Here is a 19,055-nt window from a genome sequence, read left to right as displayed (position 1 = left end):
TGTGTGTGTGGGCATGTAAAACTCTGCATCCTGGGAAATAAGGGGAGTCAAATCATTTGCACACATTCATACTGATACACCCATGTATTACCACCCACTCACACATTAACAAACACATCAACAAGCACTGGCAACGTGTGGAATGTGTTCATCGTAACTTTCATCCACAGGACTTTATTTCCACTGTGAGTTTGCAACTTTAGGTACATTTTCTCAACAATGACGCCATTTCTGAATATATCACTTTTTGCATATCCTGTGAAAGATCTTTAATTCTTTGCAGCAATGCTGCACTGCATTTTTGAGCGCTTATACTGGATGTAGTCAGATTTAATGCACTGATAGATGTAGGCCTGCAACTAATGACCCTTATCCATACTCAGCTGATAATGTCTACATTTAATCAATGCACTGTTTGGTCTTTAAAAGATCACATAACAGCAAAAATCCCATAACAGTTTTCAGTTTGTTTTATTCAACCAACAGTCCATAGCCCAGAGATATTCATTTTTATGTAAATAAGTCACAGAATGAAAGCCACAATTTAGAATTGAGAAGCTAGAGCCAGCAAAAGCTTAGCAAATTTAGTTGCTGATTAATTTCCCTTCAATTGAATTGCTTATTCGACTAATCGTTTACGCACTTGAGGGATTTGCAAAACACTTTGCTTGTTCCTCTTCAGGCCTATGTGGATGTGGAAAGTGTAATTTGGGCTTGTTGAGGTGCTTCAAGTGTTTGGCATGTCCAACCACAAGGAGACTCTGGGAAACACTGGATGCCTTTGCTTACAGTGCTACTCCACAACCCTGAACTGAATAATACTTAGAAGGTTGATGCATGGATCTGTCAGTGGATGGGTGCATTAGAACAGCATCAGTTTCTGATTCATGCTTCTTTTCACTTTCTTTCAACACCTACCAGCTAAATAACGCAGGTGTCATTGTTTACTTTTAGGAAGTAGTAGCCACAAGTTTCCACACCTAAGAAGCCCATATTGTTTAAAGCTGCAGAGTGCAGTGCTCAGTACTCTTGGTTGCTGCAGAGTTTTACTTTGCTCTGTTCCACCGATTTCACGATGATTGTTGGCACAATGTCCTAAAGCCGCAGCTGTGCTGATCAGGCTTTTGTTTTGCCTTTTTAGAAGCGAGACTGGCATGAAATGGGATTTGTGGACAGAGAGCGGAGACTGGTCATGGGGAGGGCAGCTGGTAGACCAGGCGATGATGAAGCTGCCATCTTTGCTACATGGGGACCCTGTGGAGATGCAGTTTAGATTAACTTTCCACTTAGTGAACAATGTGTCACTTACAATATGGACGACTCTTTTGCCCCAGAAATCGTCTTGACAGCTGCACCTCTTGGGACTTGTTTGTCCCAATCAGGATTGGAGTTGTGGTTGTGCATTTGTCCTGCCCATCAAATGATTCCCCTCTCAGCATGAATGTGACCATTTGCTCTGATCAGAAATGAGACACTGATTCTCAGTGGCTTTCTGTCAGTATAACCTTGACCTGTAACCCTTATTGCAGTACCATAACCGTTGGTCTGTTCCTCCCTCTGCCTTTGAGCTTCTCTACCTTCCTTCATATGAGTGAGACATATCGCAGAGGAGCAGGGAGAGCATTAAGCTTCCTCCTCTATGAAGACCAATCGATACCTGATCTGATTAGGCCTCAGCACATATGTACCACTACAAACCCTGAACGCCAACAGATTAAGAGCCCCATTGCTTATCTTAGCCAATAGCTATACATTTCAGAGGCTAACCGCTCTCCACCCTTCGATCTTTACTCATTTTAATTGACGTTTAATAAGTGAGGTGAGTGGGGGGGGGTTTTTTCCATGTTGTTGTTCCATGTTCAAACTGGGATGCGTAAATCTGTGGTTGTACTGCTGCAGCCTCGCATGAGCATCTTGGAAGGATAAAGGAGGAGGTGGGGGTGGAAGAAAGTGGAGGAGAGAGAAAGAGAGAGAGAAGGGAATTGGAGGCAGAGGGGTGGGGTGGGGGGTGGGGGGCTTCTAAAGGAGATATCAAAAATGTACAGCTATACCGATGCCAGTGTAAGCACTTCTATTGAAATCAATAGAGCTGCTCTCAAACTCATTTTGGCTTCTAACAAGAGAATGGTACCTGGCCGATTAATGGAGCAGTCATAGATATAACACACACAGCTCGGTATTTGTTTGCATTTTGTAATCCTCAAAATGACAATATCCATTATCTTTTAAATATGTTGTTTTCTGAATTCCGTAAATCAGCCAGCGAGTTGGTTCACAGAAATTGCACACACACACACAACAGAAAAATACTTTTGATCTAATTTTCCTATATTTAAAATTTTTTGGTAGCACACAAGGACTTTTGTGCTGATAGCCAGTTTAAATTTGAAATCGGCACATAATTTTGTTAATTCTGAGCAAAATCTGGATAATAAATGTTATTTTCACAATAGCCTCCCATCTGAGATGTGACTATTCCTTTAGATATGCTCCTGCACATCAAATGCAGGCGAAGTCTCTTAAATTAAACTGTTATGCATATCACATCAGTATTAATTTTGGGGTCTCCAGTACTTGGGCAAAGTAGGAACTGTCAAATAAATTTAGTCAACAGGTCATGCTGTTTATTGCTATCCCAAGTGGTAGCCACAAAGTGGTATTACGGATTATTAGGAAATAAAAAGGTAAGAGTTTTTCAGCACTGAGCTTATTTATAAATTAAGCTACATCTGTAAACTGTATATAAAAGATGAATATAACAACCGTAATAAAGCAATAGATCTTTCAGCCCAATTCTATTTTTTCTGCATAATCCATCATATAAAATGTAATCAAAAGAAAAAGCCTCTTTTTGAAACTAGTTTTATTAGTTTTAATCTTTTAACTTTACGCATGAAGCAAACATTAAATTATATGCAACATTCTCTGACTGGAAGAAATTTGTTTAACATTTAAACCTATTTTCTGCACATTCCAGCACATAAAATAAAATAGTTTTTTGTGTTTACACTCACTCTTTCAAATAAATGCACGTAAACCACAGCAGAAAATAAATAAAATCAAAGACTCAGCGGTCCTGTTGCTCTATTTTCACCTGTATAGCAGGAGTGGCATAGGCGGAGGTTTGCCCTGGTGCAGGTGTGTCGTAGTGGTCAGTGGAAGGATCTGGGAGTTTGACATTCCCGTGGCGGCGTACTGTCGGTGCTTGCTCTGCTCGGAAGTTTAGGGGTTTTTTCGCTGTAAAAAGAAGTTTTCTTCCCACGCAGTGAACAGCGGACGCTAATGTTTTTGTCACTTTTTACGGAAACAAACTCAAAGTAAGGTCAGTACTTCCACGCTTTAAACGCTGCACGGTCATACTCTCTGCCGCACTCGTTATATTATCCATTGTTGATCTGCACGCAGCTGTTGCAACGAACGTGGCACTCGCTTACGTCACTGTCATGAGTCACTCGCAAACAGTGTTGGGTAAGTTACTTTAAAATAGTAACTTAGTTACATTACTAGTTACTTCTCTCAAAAGTAACTCAGTTACTTCAAGTTACTCGTTACTTTCAAAGTAACTAGTTACTAGGGAAAGTAACTTTGGTTTTACTCAGAATTCTCTTGTTAATGTGTTTCTTCCATAACTTTGCCAGTCTTCTAGCTTGCTTACTTGCCACAGTGCACTGTGCCACCTACCAATAGAAAGGAAAAAATAATGTGCACATTTCCACGAGAGAAAGCCCACGCCTGATTCTATCCTAGCCATTCTATCCTCGCTTTTTACATCCAACACAAAAACTGCAGTCGTGGTGCTTTCGATTGTACTCAGAACTCGGAAATTCTGCCTTCTGAATAGGAAGATGTAGGTAACACCAGACTGCAGATGAGCTGCATACAGGGCTGGACTGGGACAGAAAATCGTCCCGGGCATTTTGACTAGAGACCGGCCCACCATTATAGGAAAAATCATAAAGCCTTTGAATGAAAATAAACACTGTTGTGACAGTGATGTACACTGTTCTGATGGTATATATGTATCAATCTATCAATCGTTTGTTGTAAGATTCAGATAATTATTTTTTAAAAGCTAGACATTTTAAATGAGAATAAGAAAGAAAAGTATTTCTTTGTGCCCCCCTTTCCCTGTTAATGCCCTACCTGGCCCCCCTGGCAACACTTTGCTAGATCCGCACCTGCACAGTTACCAGCTGTCAGCTACATAGAAAGGGATCCTGGTGTTATTTGTCTCTCAGAAACAGTTCATAACTTCCCTTCAACTCATTCATGTCACCTAAAAGGTAAACCTGTTTCTCCATCACAGCTCTTATGATTCAGTAAGGACATCTCCTGGTTTCATCTTCATGTTTCCCTCTCACCAGATAACCAAACTGATATCATGACCAGCAGCTTTACAGCTGTGGCTCCAGCAAACATCAGCTGATACTAGAAATTAATATTAAATAAATTCTAACAACAGCTGATCAAGCTTAAACGTGCTGCTGTTGTTTAACGCGACCTCCGCTGGTTTCCTCTTTCTGGCGCAAAGTGAGCGATAAACAAACAAGAGAGAAAAGCCGATCAGCTGATCATTGATCAGTTTTCATGATTGAAGTAGAAACGGGAGAGGGAGGGGGGAGAATGAGAGAAGAAGAGGCAGCTGTGCAGCAAAGACACAGAATAACTCCAGCTTTGTGCCTTTTTCATTGTAGCTGAATTACGGCACAAACTGTTCCTTTTCACCTCAATAAGAAACGCGTAATATTTTCTCTGAATACCAGGCGGGACGGTTGGCAACTCTAATAACTTATGAACAAAATAAAGTTCAACATCATTAACTTCATAGCACCCACCCAGCTGTATAGAAACTCTGTCATGCTAGCTAGCACGCAGTACAGAAAAAGTCAGAATAACGAAAATAAACTCCACCTAAACTTGGTTCATATCTGACCCAGAGAGACTGCAGGTCATAACTTCTTACCTGAAGTTCAGTTCACACTTGGACCGGCGGCCGCCTCGGGTCTCTTTTCCTTCTGCGTCCCTTTTCCTTCATCCACCTGCTGGCCTCCACCACTTGCTAATGTTACTGAATCTGTGGAAGCTCCGCGATAGCCACCACACGAAGTAACGAGTAACGACCCTATCTAAATCCCAGTAACGAGTAACGCGTTCCTGATTTTGGCATAATAACTAGTTACCGTGCTCGTTACCACAATAATAACGTAGTTACTGTAACGTGTTACTTAATAACGCGTTAGTCCCAACACTGCTCGCAAAGAATCACGGTTTTAGTAACGCAGTAACGCAGCGTGCTTACGGGAAAGTAACAGTAATCTAATTACCTTTTTTGCAATAGTAATCCCTTTTTTCTCATTACTTGAAAAAGTAATCGGATTACAGTAACACGTTACTTGTAATGCGTTACTGTAATACTTGTAACGCATTGCTGCCCATCTCTGCAGAGGATGCAATGCTGCCTGGTTGTGTAAGTAAGCTTGGTTAGTAAACACCTTCCAGTGTATGAGTGATGCACACCAACACACACATCTGCCTGTTAGTGTAGTAACTAACAAACTAATAAAGAACTAATAGTGTCATTCACCAAGACTGTAGCACAGCCTTTTTTTCGACAGCCTGTATTGCACAGCAAGTCATATTATTTGTTCTGTTTGGCAGCTTTTGGAGCAATGGCGCAAGCTATGTCCGCTTTACAGTATCCAAATGGATGCGTTATGAAAAACAAAAAATCACCCACGGTGTAGATGACATGAAGGGAAAACTCATCCATAGAAAACAAAACCATGTGTGTACCAAGCTGTAAGCTTTTTAATGCTGTTAAGCTGGAAATTGTAAAAAAAATAAAATAAAAATTGGAGCCAGCCTTTCTTACTTGCGAACATTAAAAACTAAATCTAATCATTTTTCAGGAGGAAGTTAAAAAAATTTGGAATCAGAACCTCAAAAACATTCTTCTGCAGTGAGATACTGAGAAAATTACATTTAGTGGATGTGGGCGTGTGTCATACTAGGTAGACAAAAACCCAAATTACCCACATTGTGAAATAGCGTTGGTGGCAAAATAGAATTCACTGTATACATACTTTATTTTTAAATTTCTTGTCAGCTACTATAGATAGTGTGTTTCCCTGCTTGAACCCCTGTGACTTGTGTACATCCAATGTGAAAATTACTGATTTCTTTTTTGCCCTCACCTATACTTCAAATGGCATATAGTAATAGTAATAGTAGTAATAGTAATAGGGCTATAGTAAAATAGGCCTATAGTAAAATGAATGTGTGAATGCTTGCTCTCGTGCATTCTACATACTAGCACTCGTGTTTATAAAATGCCCAGTGAACATTTAGCTTGTGTGTATGTGTGCATAAACAGCTGTTGGAAATGCCACAGAGAGCTGGCTTGCCGTGGGCCCTCTGCCATCGAAATGTCATGCTACATGGGGGAAAAGCTGTGATACCTCATCCCCCAACAGCCACACTCTCGCCCAACCTTCTTACTACATGCACACACGCGCACGCACTCCTGACTGGCTATATTGTAATGCAACGCCGAGCCACAGACACATTCATCACGCCTGTTGTCATTAGAAACAAGCCTCATTATACTCAGAGCCTGTGGTTTATGATTAATATTTGCAAGGGGTGTGGCAGATTGTCAAGCCCCTCCAATCCATTGATTTCATTGAACAAGAAAAACATAGATTGGGGAAGAAGATGGAGGCTGCTGAGGGGTAAGTGTGTGTGTGTGTGTGTGTGTGTGTGGGTGGGTGGAGGGTGAGCTGCAGGGGCATTCCAGCCATGGTGTGGGAAATAAGATGAAGGACAACGAAAGAGAAAGAAGGGTGACATAATCAAGGCCCCCGTACTCCTTGCTGCTGTAAATTGTCTCTGGAACTTTTCTACGCAGCTTCATTAGTAAGTGTCTTTTCAATATTTATGGCTATGTTAATAAAACATTAGTACCTGAGGCCTTTGTGGAGAGCTGCAGGTGGCTGCAGGTTTTTAGTAATATTTGGATCATAAAGAGAAGTTCAGGTAAGTGTGATGCAGAGTGACTGCAAGGAGCTCACCTGTGGTGGGACTAACATTTGGATGACTGTGGCAACTCTGATGGTGGGTAGTTTGCAATTCACTGCCTCACACCACCTGCTTTGACTGCTGGTACTTTTGTCATTCGATATTGTTTGTAGGTAGTGTTGTAGAGTAACCATAAACTGCATTAACGTGGACGCTGTTTTGGACGGGTTTTGTATCAAGCATTGAAGTGTTGAGTTGGGCATTTGGAGATGAATGCACACAAGCAAAGTATGAATATGGATAAGAAGCAGGGAACATTGTAAATGACAATGTTGCCACACTCTAATGCATACTTTCCTTTTTAATCACCTGTTTTTCTCTAAATGGGACCAAAATGTGCATAATGAACATCACAATGCATTAAAGAAGACTTCAAGCTAGCAATTGACACCATAAACTCATTAAGATGTTTATTCTGGTATTAAATAAAGTGAGAAGCTCAGTCATTTTCACATAGGCTTCTTTAAAGAAACTGCTGGAAAGAATCTAGGTTTCCTTTTGCAGTGCACTCTCAAAGGTTTCACTGTAAAACTAGATGTGGAAAAAAATTATAGTTTACTAAAATACAAATGAAAACTTTTCACAAACAGTAAAAGTAACTGAAATGATTTTGTGAACTTTAAAAAAGTAACTAAAATCAAATCAAAAGGAGAGAGGAAATATCCTTAGTTTTAGTATTTATTAGTATGGTAACTTTTTATTAGAAAACTTGCCTGATGAGCCTTTGAAGGCGGTAATTTTTAAGACTGGATGAGAGTCAATTTTATTTCAACAAGTTCTGTGTTTTATTGTAATACCAGTGCTGATTTTCCTAAATCTTCCTAAATCTTGCCTCTGACATTTGCCCTCTAACACTGAAACTACTAAAAACGCATTGATAAAGGTAGGAGCCAGATTTACTAAGGTTTTTATGGCGTTAAACAAACTGCTGTCAGTATCTACAAAGACACTGAGAAGATTGTGTGTACGAAGCCGGGAGGTTGCGTTTTTGCAACTGAGCCTCTTGGATTAAAAAAAAAAGGTATAGATTATATAGCCACCTAATTCAAAATTTGTTTAGTGAATTCAGAGGTGACCTCGAACCTTCACCCAAAGGGAGTCAGCTTACACCAGCAACAACAAAATTCTTCCAACTCTTTCATTTTTGGTGTTGGTCCTTTTCAGAATACTGTGGCTTCTGTAGCAGGAATTTCATGAGGTTCAAAGCTAAATGCCTGAAAAACAGAGAGACCAGAGCGAGGACGATGTTGTCTTTGGACCCTATCCTGAATATACTCAGGCCCCGGTTTGATATCAGGCACAGGAAGTCTTAAAAAGCGGTCTATTTTTTCATTTTGATGTTTTAGATGGTTTGATAGTTTGAAGGTGCTTTTTGTTTTTGGTCCGTTTAATAAACTAAACACATTTTTCCCTTAATAAAGTTTTATTACACTTAAACAGTGAAATATTAATTCAACTTGTAAACTTAAACTGAACCACAGACAGTGCAAACAGTTTTCACTCTGATTTCGTAGCTATGATCGAATATGGCTGTTTTTAGTCGTAGATCTACACAAATTCAGCTGCATGCACTGACAGCACGTGAGGGATAGATCACAGATGGGCAAACATCTGTAATCTATGATTGTTTATCCTTTTAATTAACATTGATAGATAGCATAGATAAATTGTGCTGGTACTGTCCACCAGTTGCAAAGTATAGAAATAAACGTTTGTCAATCAAACATTTCTGGTTCATTTTATCCCTTCAAGTGTTGTAAGTTGTCTTAATACATGAATGCTGCATAACGCTGTGTCAAAATATTGTTGCAGTTTACAGTTCTACATTGGAACCTGTCAATTAATGAAGCTTGTTTCCATTATAATGACTCTGTCAGGCAGACTGCCACATAGGCCTACTTTTAACGTGTACGTGTGACCTATATTTAAATGCTTTTCTGATTACAGTGAACAAGTCTGTCCTGTTAGTAATTACCCACAGCTGGCAGATTGGGCATGACATATGCATAAAACAGCAAAACCTTTGTAGATCACCGCAAAACTAACCCATTTGGGGTTTGCCCTCACAAGCCTTGTTTTGCCCTGTTTAGTAAATCTGGCTTTAAAAGCAGAGCTTGGTCCATTTGAATATTTAATATCCTAACAAATCTCTGAAATCTCAGCTATATAAAGTATTTTTACAATGGCACCAGCCTCTAGAGGCAGAGGCTCAAGTAAACAGTTAAACGTGAAGTAAAGGAATGAAACAAAATCAACCTGGCAATGACACGGCAAGTGCTAACACACATAATCAAGTATACTAAAACAATGCTAACACAACCTTGCAAAGCCAGAAGCATTTATGGCGAAACTAAAAGCTGAAATGTAAAAATAGAAAAAGAACTACAGAGGTGGAATATCATATGCCGCAGAAGAGAATGGGAAAAGAGAGAGCAATAAGATATCTGCTGCGCCTAGATATGAACCTAACAGCTAGATGTGAAGACCTGCAGAATAGACTGAGAGGCAATAATTTGAGAATATATTGTGTGCCTTAGGGGAGTGAGGAAAAAGATGTTAAGGAGTTTGCAAAGGAGCTGATACAATTCACAAATAGAGAGCTCACCGTTCACTAACAACCAAACTAAAAAACCCACCAGCAATCCTTAATTGTAATAATGCATGGACCTGAAAACTTGTCGAAGTAAATGTTCTTTGTAGACCATAACTACTCACTTTTTTAAAAAAGTCTCTGACCTTAAATGAGACGCCTGCGGTTCTTTAATATTGTTCTGGGTTCTTTTGTGACCTCCTGGATGAGTAGTCATTGTCTTCTTCTTCGGGTAATTTTGGTCAGCCGTTCACTCCTGGGACGGTTCGCCACTGTTCCAAATTTTCTCCATTTGTGCATAATGGCTCTCACCGGGGCAGCACGGTGGTTAGCACTGTTGCCGCACAGGAAGAAGGTCCTGAGTTCAATTCCACCATCAGGCCGGGGTCTTTCTGTGTGGAGTTTGCATGTTCTCCCCGTGTTTGCGTGGGTTCCCTCCGGGTACTCCGGCTTCCTCCCACCGTCCAAAGACATGCAGCTTGTGGGGATAGGTTAATTGGATAATCCAAATTGCCACTAGGTGTGAATGTGCGAGTGAATGTGAGTGCGAATGGTTGTCTGTCCCTGTGTGTTAGCCCTGCGACAGACTGGCGACCTGTCCAGGGTGTACCCCGCCTCTCGCCCTATGACAGCTGGGATAGGCTCCAGCGCCCCCCGCGACCCTGAAAAGGATAAGCGGAAGCGAATGGATGGATGGATGGATGGATGGATGGCTCTCACCGTGGTTCATTTAAGTCCCAAAGCCTTAGAAATGTCTTTGTAACCCTTTCCAGACACTTGGAAATCAGGAAGGGGGAAAACAATTTTTCACACCACTGTACATGCTGTTCACACATATAACACTAAACAAAGAACCCACCCAACAGTTATTACCTCATACCCAAGCTATCAATAAACAATTCCTGAGCACAGGAAAAATGGAGCCAATGCAGTAGTTTTCTTTTCCTTGATCAGGCAGATGCCAGGGTTTTTTTAAGGACTCCTCCAAACCTTTTTGACAATTTGATAAGGAAAAATTTGAAAAAACATTTAAGTGTTGATGTTGAGTCTCGTGATCAAATGTCATTCTGTCATGTTCAAAGAACAATTATATACTGACTCTGACTCTTGGCTTTCAAGTTACGAATATTCCCCACAGTCTTTGCCTATTTAGGCAGAAGAACGGAATAAATTGTGAGGCTAAAGAGAGACTGAAACTATAGATAGTCAGGCGTATCTGGGAGCACTCGGGGTTCTCTTCCCCCATTTTCCTTCTTCTTTTCTTGTACCTTTATATGTTCTATTCATCTCCATGTGTTTTATTTATTCCTCTGCATCTCTCTTCTCACACACTCCCATTACCAGTCTTTTCCCCGTCTTCCCATTTTACCGTACAACTCCCTTTCCTCTCCTTCTTCCTTTTTCTGTCCTCCCTCTTTGTTTTCAGAGTACTCCCACTGCTGCTCCCATCTGTCTTCTTTTCTGTGTTCACCTTCTTTTTTATCCAGTGTGAATTGCTCTGTTAATCCTCTCAGGGTTGGGCTCCAATTTACCCTCCCTCAACTCCACATGTCCATCCTACCACCTCTCCTCCTCCTTTTTTTTTTTTTTTTTACTCAGGCTGGGATGGAGCTGCCTCATCTCCAGGGAGGCAGGCAGGGGGAGAGTTGCATGAGCCGGGCTGGGAATGGTCCCTCCCTGCATGCCTGGGACACAGCTGTGAAGAACAGAACTGTCTTCCTCTCTCCGTCCTTCTTTCTCTGCACATCTGGTGCGTAGGGGGGACTGGGCCATGCTGTGCTGTGTTGTTTTGTCCTTGGCGCGACACGGCTGCCGGATTTTGGCCGGGCCACTTTGTAGTAGGTTTGGATTTGAGATGCAAATCGGCCCATTGCTATGCCCACACGGATGAGCCAGGCTCCTTTGGTTATAGTAAGCAGTGGTTATTAAGCCAATGGATTAATTATTAGCCACAGTGCTAGCGTGGGCCCAGTGCCTTTTTGAGTTGTTTCCCTCTGTAGTTTTCTTCAGCGGCTGGCTCAGTAGTAGCAGGTGGAGTGTCGCACTAGTTGCATTATGTAACTCCACCCCAATTTAGATCTGACTTCAAATAAATGAAAATCAAGCTGCTGGTTGGCTCCTTTCCCCATGGATATAAATAGCATTTTCAAATCTTATCTAGAAACAGTGTTGTAGAGGGGAGAGGCTTTGAAATGCAGCCCGACGATTAGGATCCCATTGTTCCGCTCCACACCCCCTCCATTCTCCTGACTGCTTACAGTAAGCCTGAGGTTCTGTGTGCATGTGACTATATGCGTACTCTTGCACATGTGTATGCCTTGATCTTTAGCACGTGTGATTGAGATAGCAGGTAATGGCAAGATAGCATGTGCATCTGCATGGTGTCGTGGATTTGGGAGTTTGAGTAATTGGTGTGTGTGCGTGTGTGTGTTGCTGCTGGGTGTGTCTTTGATGATGGATGCTGTGCTTCTGCTGCTTACCCCACTGCTCCTCACAGAATTAACAAGGTTGCTAAGATACAGTGGGCTTATATTAGATTAGGTTATCTGCCGTTATTGCTGTTACTATATTTTACCCAGCACCGTGAAGCTTTTATTAATTTGGAAATTTACCCTGCCATGGAATGAAGACGCTGGTATTTGTGCACCATTGCTCCTCTCCTCTCCTGGCTAAGAAAGGGGTTGTAGTACTGAAAGCCCCCTAGTCAGATGTCTACCCCACCCTGTTACAATCTGGAGGCGGATCCAAACCTCTATTCATCATTAAGCCCATTTAATCCAAGGCCTGGGGCCCAGTGTTTCCATTTGATGGAGAACAAGCCAGTAAAATAGATGACAAGAGGTAGTGATATCACTTTGGTAGAGGCTTATTGGTGTGCAGAGGTGTTGTCCCTCCCACCGGTAGATGTCAGCCCAATCCAGTGTTTGACCCCCCAGAGTAGCTTCTCCGGGGCTGGAGGGCCACTTGCACTGCTGTTAGCAGATAAAGAAGAAAAAACAATAGAGGTGCCAAGTGGGCTGCTGAGAAAATGAGACGATACCCTACTATCCCAGCGCTAGTGAAATTGCAGATTTTTTTCACATGTACAGATGTAATGAGCAACTTATAGCCAGCTGGATTTCTGTGTCCTTCTTTCAAAGCAGCAGGGTATATAGTCTTACTCATGGCGGAAGTGTCACAATGGGACTGGAAGCAAACTTTATCCATTCTGCTCTGCACTGATTTGTAATCTAGCTAAGCCCCGTTGCTGATCCATATAAGAGCCTCCAAGGTTGTGCGTGTCAGTGTATAGGTGTGTTCTTACACCTTGAAAGTAGAGTGCAACATTTAATAGGCATCTAAACACATCTATACACCGGCACACTGTGTGTGTAAGCTATGTGATGGGTGTGGAAGGACCTGTTATAAGAGAAAACCCCATTAGTGTGGAATCCCAGGGAGATGATGAGAGTTGACTGTTTTATGTCCTGGAAATGATTAAGTGGAACAGGCTAGCGGTTTATGAAGCAGCAGTCTCTGCTAGCGGCTAACAGACTGACAGCACACAGACAGCTAGCTAGTCAAGCAACTTACTCTTTTACAGACGCTTCCTGCCTAGTTGCATGCTAGCATTACCTATATCACAGAGACACCTAACCTGGTCTGTTTGCTGACTTCATTGTCCGTTTCACCATCACTAATAGCATAGTTTTATTTTTGAGGCTGCAGCTGAGTCCGAGTTATAAACCAAAATAAACTAATTCTAAGTCGGTTATGGACTGATACTTATATAGTGCTATTTAACACATAAAGCACTTTTTTACTACTCATTCCCCTTCTTAACTTTCATCTATGCTTTGTTAGTGCTTAGTAACATTCAGTCAGGGATCAGTCCATCGACCTTCTGATTGGAAGGTGATCCACTCGATCACCTGAGCTACAGCCTCTTATCACTTCAGGTTTATACTAATCAAAGAATAGACTATAACTAATTAATGCAGTGCAATATTTGGAGATCCTACTCACAACTTGAAAACAACAATTCAGATGTTTTGTCTGTTGTTTTGCATGTTTGCTTATGCATAAGTCTTTTGCATCATCTTGTGACATCATCAAGAATGGCAAATGGCGGGCAGGCGGAGTGGACACCTAATTTTATGAATGCGATAACTCGAGAAGGAGGCAGCGTAGGAGGTTCAAACTGATACCACATCTCTGACGAGTTCGAAACTCAGTGACCTCAAGGTCAGAGGTCAAGTTTTCTGAAAATCTCGTGAACGCAATAACTGGAGATAACTTAGATTGTCTGGAATAACTTCACTGATGTGACAAATCTAGTCATGTTTTGTTTTGTGTGTGTGTGGGACTTGCTCAAATGGAAGATCGGGATTTGCAGTTTTGATGTGATTTTATTTTCAGTTATATTAATGTGCGCACAGATGTTTACCATAATCATCACCACTACATACAGCAGATGGCAATGAAAAGACACCTTTTACTGAGGCATAACTTATTATTAACATAAACAAAAATGAGCATTTTTTTGTAAATGACATTGTTTTTGTCACTCCTTAACAAATAAGCAATGTGTATTATTTCGACCCCGCAGTCTTAGTCCAGCTGAAAGTTTCTAACCCTCTGAAATATAAGAACAAGAACAGTCAGCAAGGTTTCTTGCAGGATCCTTAACATAGTTCTGTCATGTAACCTCTAGAAGGGAAGCCTCTTGGAAATGAGATGTACTTTCTAAAAAACTAAAAAGTTTCCATTTGCTCTTGTAGTCCATGTTGTAGTCTTAGTACTAAAGACTGGTCACGGTAGGGAAGACATTAGTTGCAAGAAAGCAAACAGTCAATAGGAAGAGCAAAAGAAGAAAAAAGACTTGTGAATGACATCTCAAAACCACTAGCTATTATTTAATTCTTTAACTTTTTATTTGCTTTTTTTTTTTTTTTAAATGGACTTTAAAGTATCAGCCCAGATGTTCGATGGCCAAACACACCTCAGTCAGCCAATGATTGCTTCTGGTTTTCTAGATTGATGTGTAGGCAAGATATCTATACTGTACCGGGCATTCTTCCACAGGTTTTATTGGCATTGTCTCCATTATTCCAAGGTCAAAGATACATAGCATCAAACTTTTGTCCTATGATGACATTTCTTTCCACTTCCTGATCAGTTCTCTTTTCTTTGTACTCTTGATGTGCTCTCCTGTGCTTTCCCGTGCACTAGCAGTTTACCCTTTAAGAATGTGCAGGAGCCCGTGTTTGCGTTAGGGTGTGATCTAGATCTCATGCGTGGTGCTGCCCTGCGTAATGCTTCTGAAGCACAGGCCTCCTGTTCCCCTCCCACTACTTTAGCCTGGGGACATCCGAGCTTGTGCACTCACACACATTCACAGGCAAATATAAGATGATAAGAGTCAATACCGACAGACACCCCAGAAAAAAAGAGATTAAATAGAAAATTGATCAGGATAACGGAGATACCTGTATGGATAAATGCAATACTTTTAGGGACGTTAAATCAGTACTCAAAATACTTGTTTTTCACTATTTATTTTTTAATCATTGAAACAATGCAATAGCAATGCACTATAACATTGGTTCAACTTTGTAAATAGTTACTTAGTGGTTCTCCTTTCTTAATATAATATGACTCAGACAAATAGACAGTGACATAAATGTAGAAAAACAATGTAAAAAACTGAACATTTATCCCTAGACTCAATATAAATAACATTGAAAAGAAGAGGACAGTTCAAGGGAAATGTTTGGTTGCACTTGTTATCATTGATGTCCAATATAAAAACTAAATGCATTTGCTCAGAACTGAAACTTTTCTCAAAAGATATGAGCCTGACCACAAAATAGCAGTCAAATAGAAGTCTGTCTGGGGTTTAGCCGTCTGTCTCCTGCTGGATGTCCAGTCATGTAGAAGCATTGACCTTTAGGTTGCAGTATGTACAGTATGCAGCATGGGGTATAGCACCCTCTGGGGTGGGACAGAGGTCACTGCATTGCGTCTTTACTGTCACCGGGAACAGAGTTGCACTTTCTCAGCTGCTCACTGATCAGGTATCATCGTCGTGCTTGTAGAGTTGGAAGTAAAACTCTGCATGTGCTTGCTCTGATGATTAAATCCCTGGTGGCTACTACACCGCATCAGGTGTGAGTAGAATGCAGGCGGGCAGTGAAGGCTTGAGCTGCAGATTCACCTGGAGAAAGGTGCATGGGTGGAGCTACACGGATGGGAGATAGCGATGTCATAAATTCTCACGCCCCTTTTTCCCCTTGCCTTCTCTCTCTCTCTTCCCCATCTACCCTCCCTCTTCCCCCTTCTCTTCCCCTGTCTTCAGCTCTTGCACAGGATCACATTAATATTCCTTTGAAGCCTGTTTCAACTGCAGCCAGATCTCCCTGTCCCTCTCTCACCCGCACTCCTTTCCCCTCCTCATTTTGTTCCCCTTTCTCTCCCTCCTGCTTTCTTTTTGTTTTCCGAGCTATTGTTTTCTAGGAGGGATCACTTTCCCACCATTTCTAACCGGTGCAGAAGGGAGGGGCAGTTTTATTACCCTCAGTCAGGAGTTCCCCTTGTTGCACAAATGCATGCACGCGCACATGGACGCACGCACATACACACTAACGGGTGGTGGATGCCGATGCCTTTGACAGACCGTGTTGATTGGTTCAGAATGGTTGCTGCCTCTTGTAGGAGAGTGGAACGGCTATTTTTAGATCAAGGGGTAGCTGGGAGAGAAAGACTGAGGAGGGCTCTGTGTGTGCGCGTGTGCAAGAGTGTGTTTGTAAGGAATACTGCAGTCTTGAACGAAGTTTCGTCCTTATACACATACATACGCTCAACCTGATACACACATACACATCCTTGCACTTATGCAGCAGTCCCCCTGTAAAGCCAAGGTGGTGTGTATTCCATGTGCTATCATCCCCTTTTCTCTCCTCCCTCAGACTTTTTCTTTTGCTTCGCCACCACCCCTCTCCGACAATCTTTCTGTCTCTCTTGCTTCTGCCTTTCTTTCTCTCTTTCTGAGAAGGCTCAGTGTGCAAATGTCAGCACTTTCCTATTTATTTGCCAGAGCCTAGAGCAACGTCCTGCTCCCTCTGTTTACCTCCACAGCGCTGCCCCATCGGCACAGCTTTTTTCGCCATTGCCCTTCCCCCTCTTTCAATTTTTTTTTTCATCTTCTACATCTTCCCATTTTCTCTTCCCCAACTCAATCTTTTATTGCCCGCACTCAGATCACGCCATACTTTCCCATCTTTTTTATACAGCTTTGTTGCGTTCTCTTCATTTGAATTCCTCCCCTTTGCCATCTCAATTCCATTTTTTGCACCATTCTTGCTTCACCCATGTCCTTACCCTATCCCTCCGCCCCCACCCCCCGTCCCCCTCCCCACCCGCTCTTGTTCATGGATCATGGCACTTTCATTGGAGTAACATCATGACATTTCCAGTGTTGGCTACGACTAGTGCATCAAGTTTTTTGGCTTAAATCCACCGCCATCACCCCCTCCATTGACTCGTTTTGGATCTATTTTCAGATGCGAGTGCGTGTCTGCTCATGTTTGACCCATCGGATTACAAAACACCTTATCCCTCTCTCCATTATCTTGAAATGTCTCTTTCTGTCTCCTTTTGCTTTGTTACTCATTTTTCTTTCTCCACATATTCATCTTCCTCCCGTCGTACTCTATCCATCACTCTATCTGTCTATCATCACCGTGATGACTCATGTGGCTCACACCTGCTCTGCAGTCAAGGGGGGTTTGCGTGAAGGTGTGGCTTTCCATAGGCTCACCGATATCAAAAGCCTGCACAATGAAGGGTTTGGAAGGGTGTCACTATGTATTTTTCTCACACCCTGACCGTTTTTTTAATTTGCACTATGGTTTGGGTTGGAAGACAGGGTTCAGGCGACAATATAGCAGTTACACCAGACATGATTCTGATATACAGAAACACCTGCCTTATAATAGTCGCAGCTGACAAGTGTGGCTGCAACAAATATCAGCATCCTGTTGTCCCCGTTTTTGACAGGACGAAACCTGTGTGCTGGAGATTCTCTGTTTGCCAAGGCATAGGTGTGAAATGTAAGAATGAAAACAAAAACAGCAGAGATCCATTTAAAGGTGCGTGTGGAGGGATGTTTCCTGGATTTTCCTCCTCTGGTGTTTTTCATCTGTTCACAAGGAGAATCGTTTTGGTTTATTTCACTATTTTCCTTCATCTGGTAATCAGTTCAGTTTCCCACTGTGGATTCACAGGTAGGCACAGTTTGGAAAATTAGAGGAGTAAAAAATAGTAATTTTTCTTGCGTACTGCATTAGGAGGCAGAAACAAGAATAAAAAGGTTTATGAACGTAAATTCTTGAGGTTTTCTTTTGCTTTTCCCTTGAAATTACTTGCATTTATGGCAAAGAAAAATCTTTTTCCTGGACTATGCATGTAATATAACATTAGAACTTGGAGCTAACCGCATTTTTTCTTCTTTCTATCGCTGCCTATCCAGTGAGTGACAGCTGTTTTCGAAACCTAGCAGAGGACCGCAGTGGGGTCAACCTCAAAGATCTCGTCCACGATCCCTCCCTGTGAGTACTGCCCTTTTCTAGACAAATGAACACACACACACACAAACACACAGATGAAAGTTGTTTTAAATCTACCACACACAAATGTGATGCACAGTCTCCTGCATGTGTGCGTCTTTGAGTGTAAGCCGCCTTCTTTTAGTGCAGGAGTGTAACTAAGAAGCTAAAAATATCTCTTCAGCTCAACATCAGTGTTGCCCCTCATGAAGAGAATTTCCCAGCATGCATGGCAACAACAAAAGCGCTTGCAGTTCTCTTATCTATAAGGATGAATTCTGGTAGCCGCAAGAAGTCATTATTTACTCAAAAGAAGTTGAAGGAGGGGAAATCAACAGTTGTTAAAAATGTCCCAGTACCACCGTGCTCATTTGGATCATTTATTTCTTAAATAAAGTCATTCATTCAGTCACAAGAGGATTAGTGAAGTCAGGCCGGGCTCACAGTTTAAGTTCATCCTAAAGGTGGGATTCAAAATGGTTGAGGTCAGAATTCTGCGTGAGCCAGTCAGGGAAAGCCGTAAAATTTCAAGCACACCATTGTCTTGTATTTCTTCCATTTAGTGATTTGAGAGTCTTTTTATACCCCTGCAAATATCACACATAGAAGTGCCATCTCATCCTGCGAATACAACACTAAAAAGTGTGACCCCCAACACCAGCCTCAGACACGCTTCTCTAGACATCCGAGCAATTTCTCATGTGACCGTAGACCTGCTGGAGCTACCCTGCTCCCTTGTCACTGTCTCACACTATTCAATATCACTGGAGTGTCACGAGGCCCCACCACCCCCCTGTTGTGGG

General features: G+C 41.8%; 1 protein-coding gene across 9 annotated transcripts in view; it reads left to right on the top strand.

The window, feature by feature from the left end:
• The window catches only part of gphnb (gephyrin b), a 112,807-nt gene that overhangs the window by 16,459 nt on the left and 77,293 nt on the right, over nucleotides 1-19,055 (top strand). For 8 of the 9 annotated variants that reach the window (XR_014888647.1, XM_085247498.1, XM_085247497.1 and 5 more), the window contains exon 2: nucleotides 18,177-18,255. Coding sequence is in view for 8 of the 9 variants with exons in the window: in XM_085247498.1 (XP_085103624.1) it covers nucleotides 18,177-18,255 (79 nt within the window). In the remaining variant the exon portion in view is untranslated. Of the gene's footprint in view, nucleotides 1-11,076; nucleotides 11,418-18,176; nucleotides 18,256-19,055 lie in introns of those variants that run through there. The other variant, XM_085247499.1, reaches the window with a different exon arrangement.

Source organism: Mchenga conophoros, linkage group LG15, assembly GCF_057382185.1.
Source record: "Mchenga conophoros isolate Kocher_MC1m ecotype Shallow Benthic linkage group LG15, M_conophoros_male_GT1.1, whole genome shotgun sequence".
Taxonomy (NCBI): Eukaryota; Metazoa; Chordata; class Actinopteri; order Cichliformes; family Cichlidae; genus Mchenga; species Mchenga conophoros.
The sequence above is the reverse complement of the archived record's forward strand: the minus strand, read 5'-3'. Positions and strand labels throughout refer to the sequence as shown.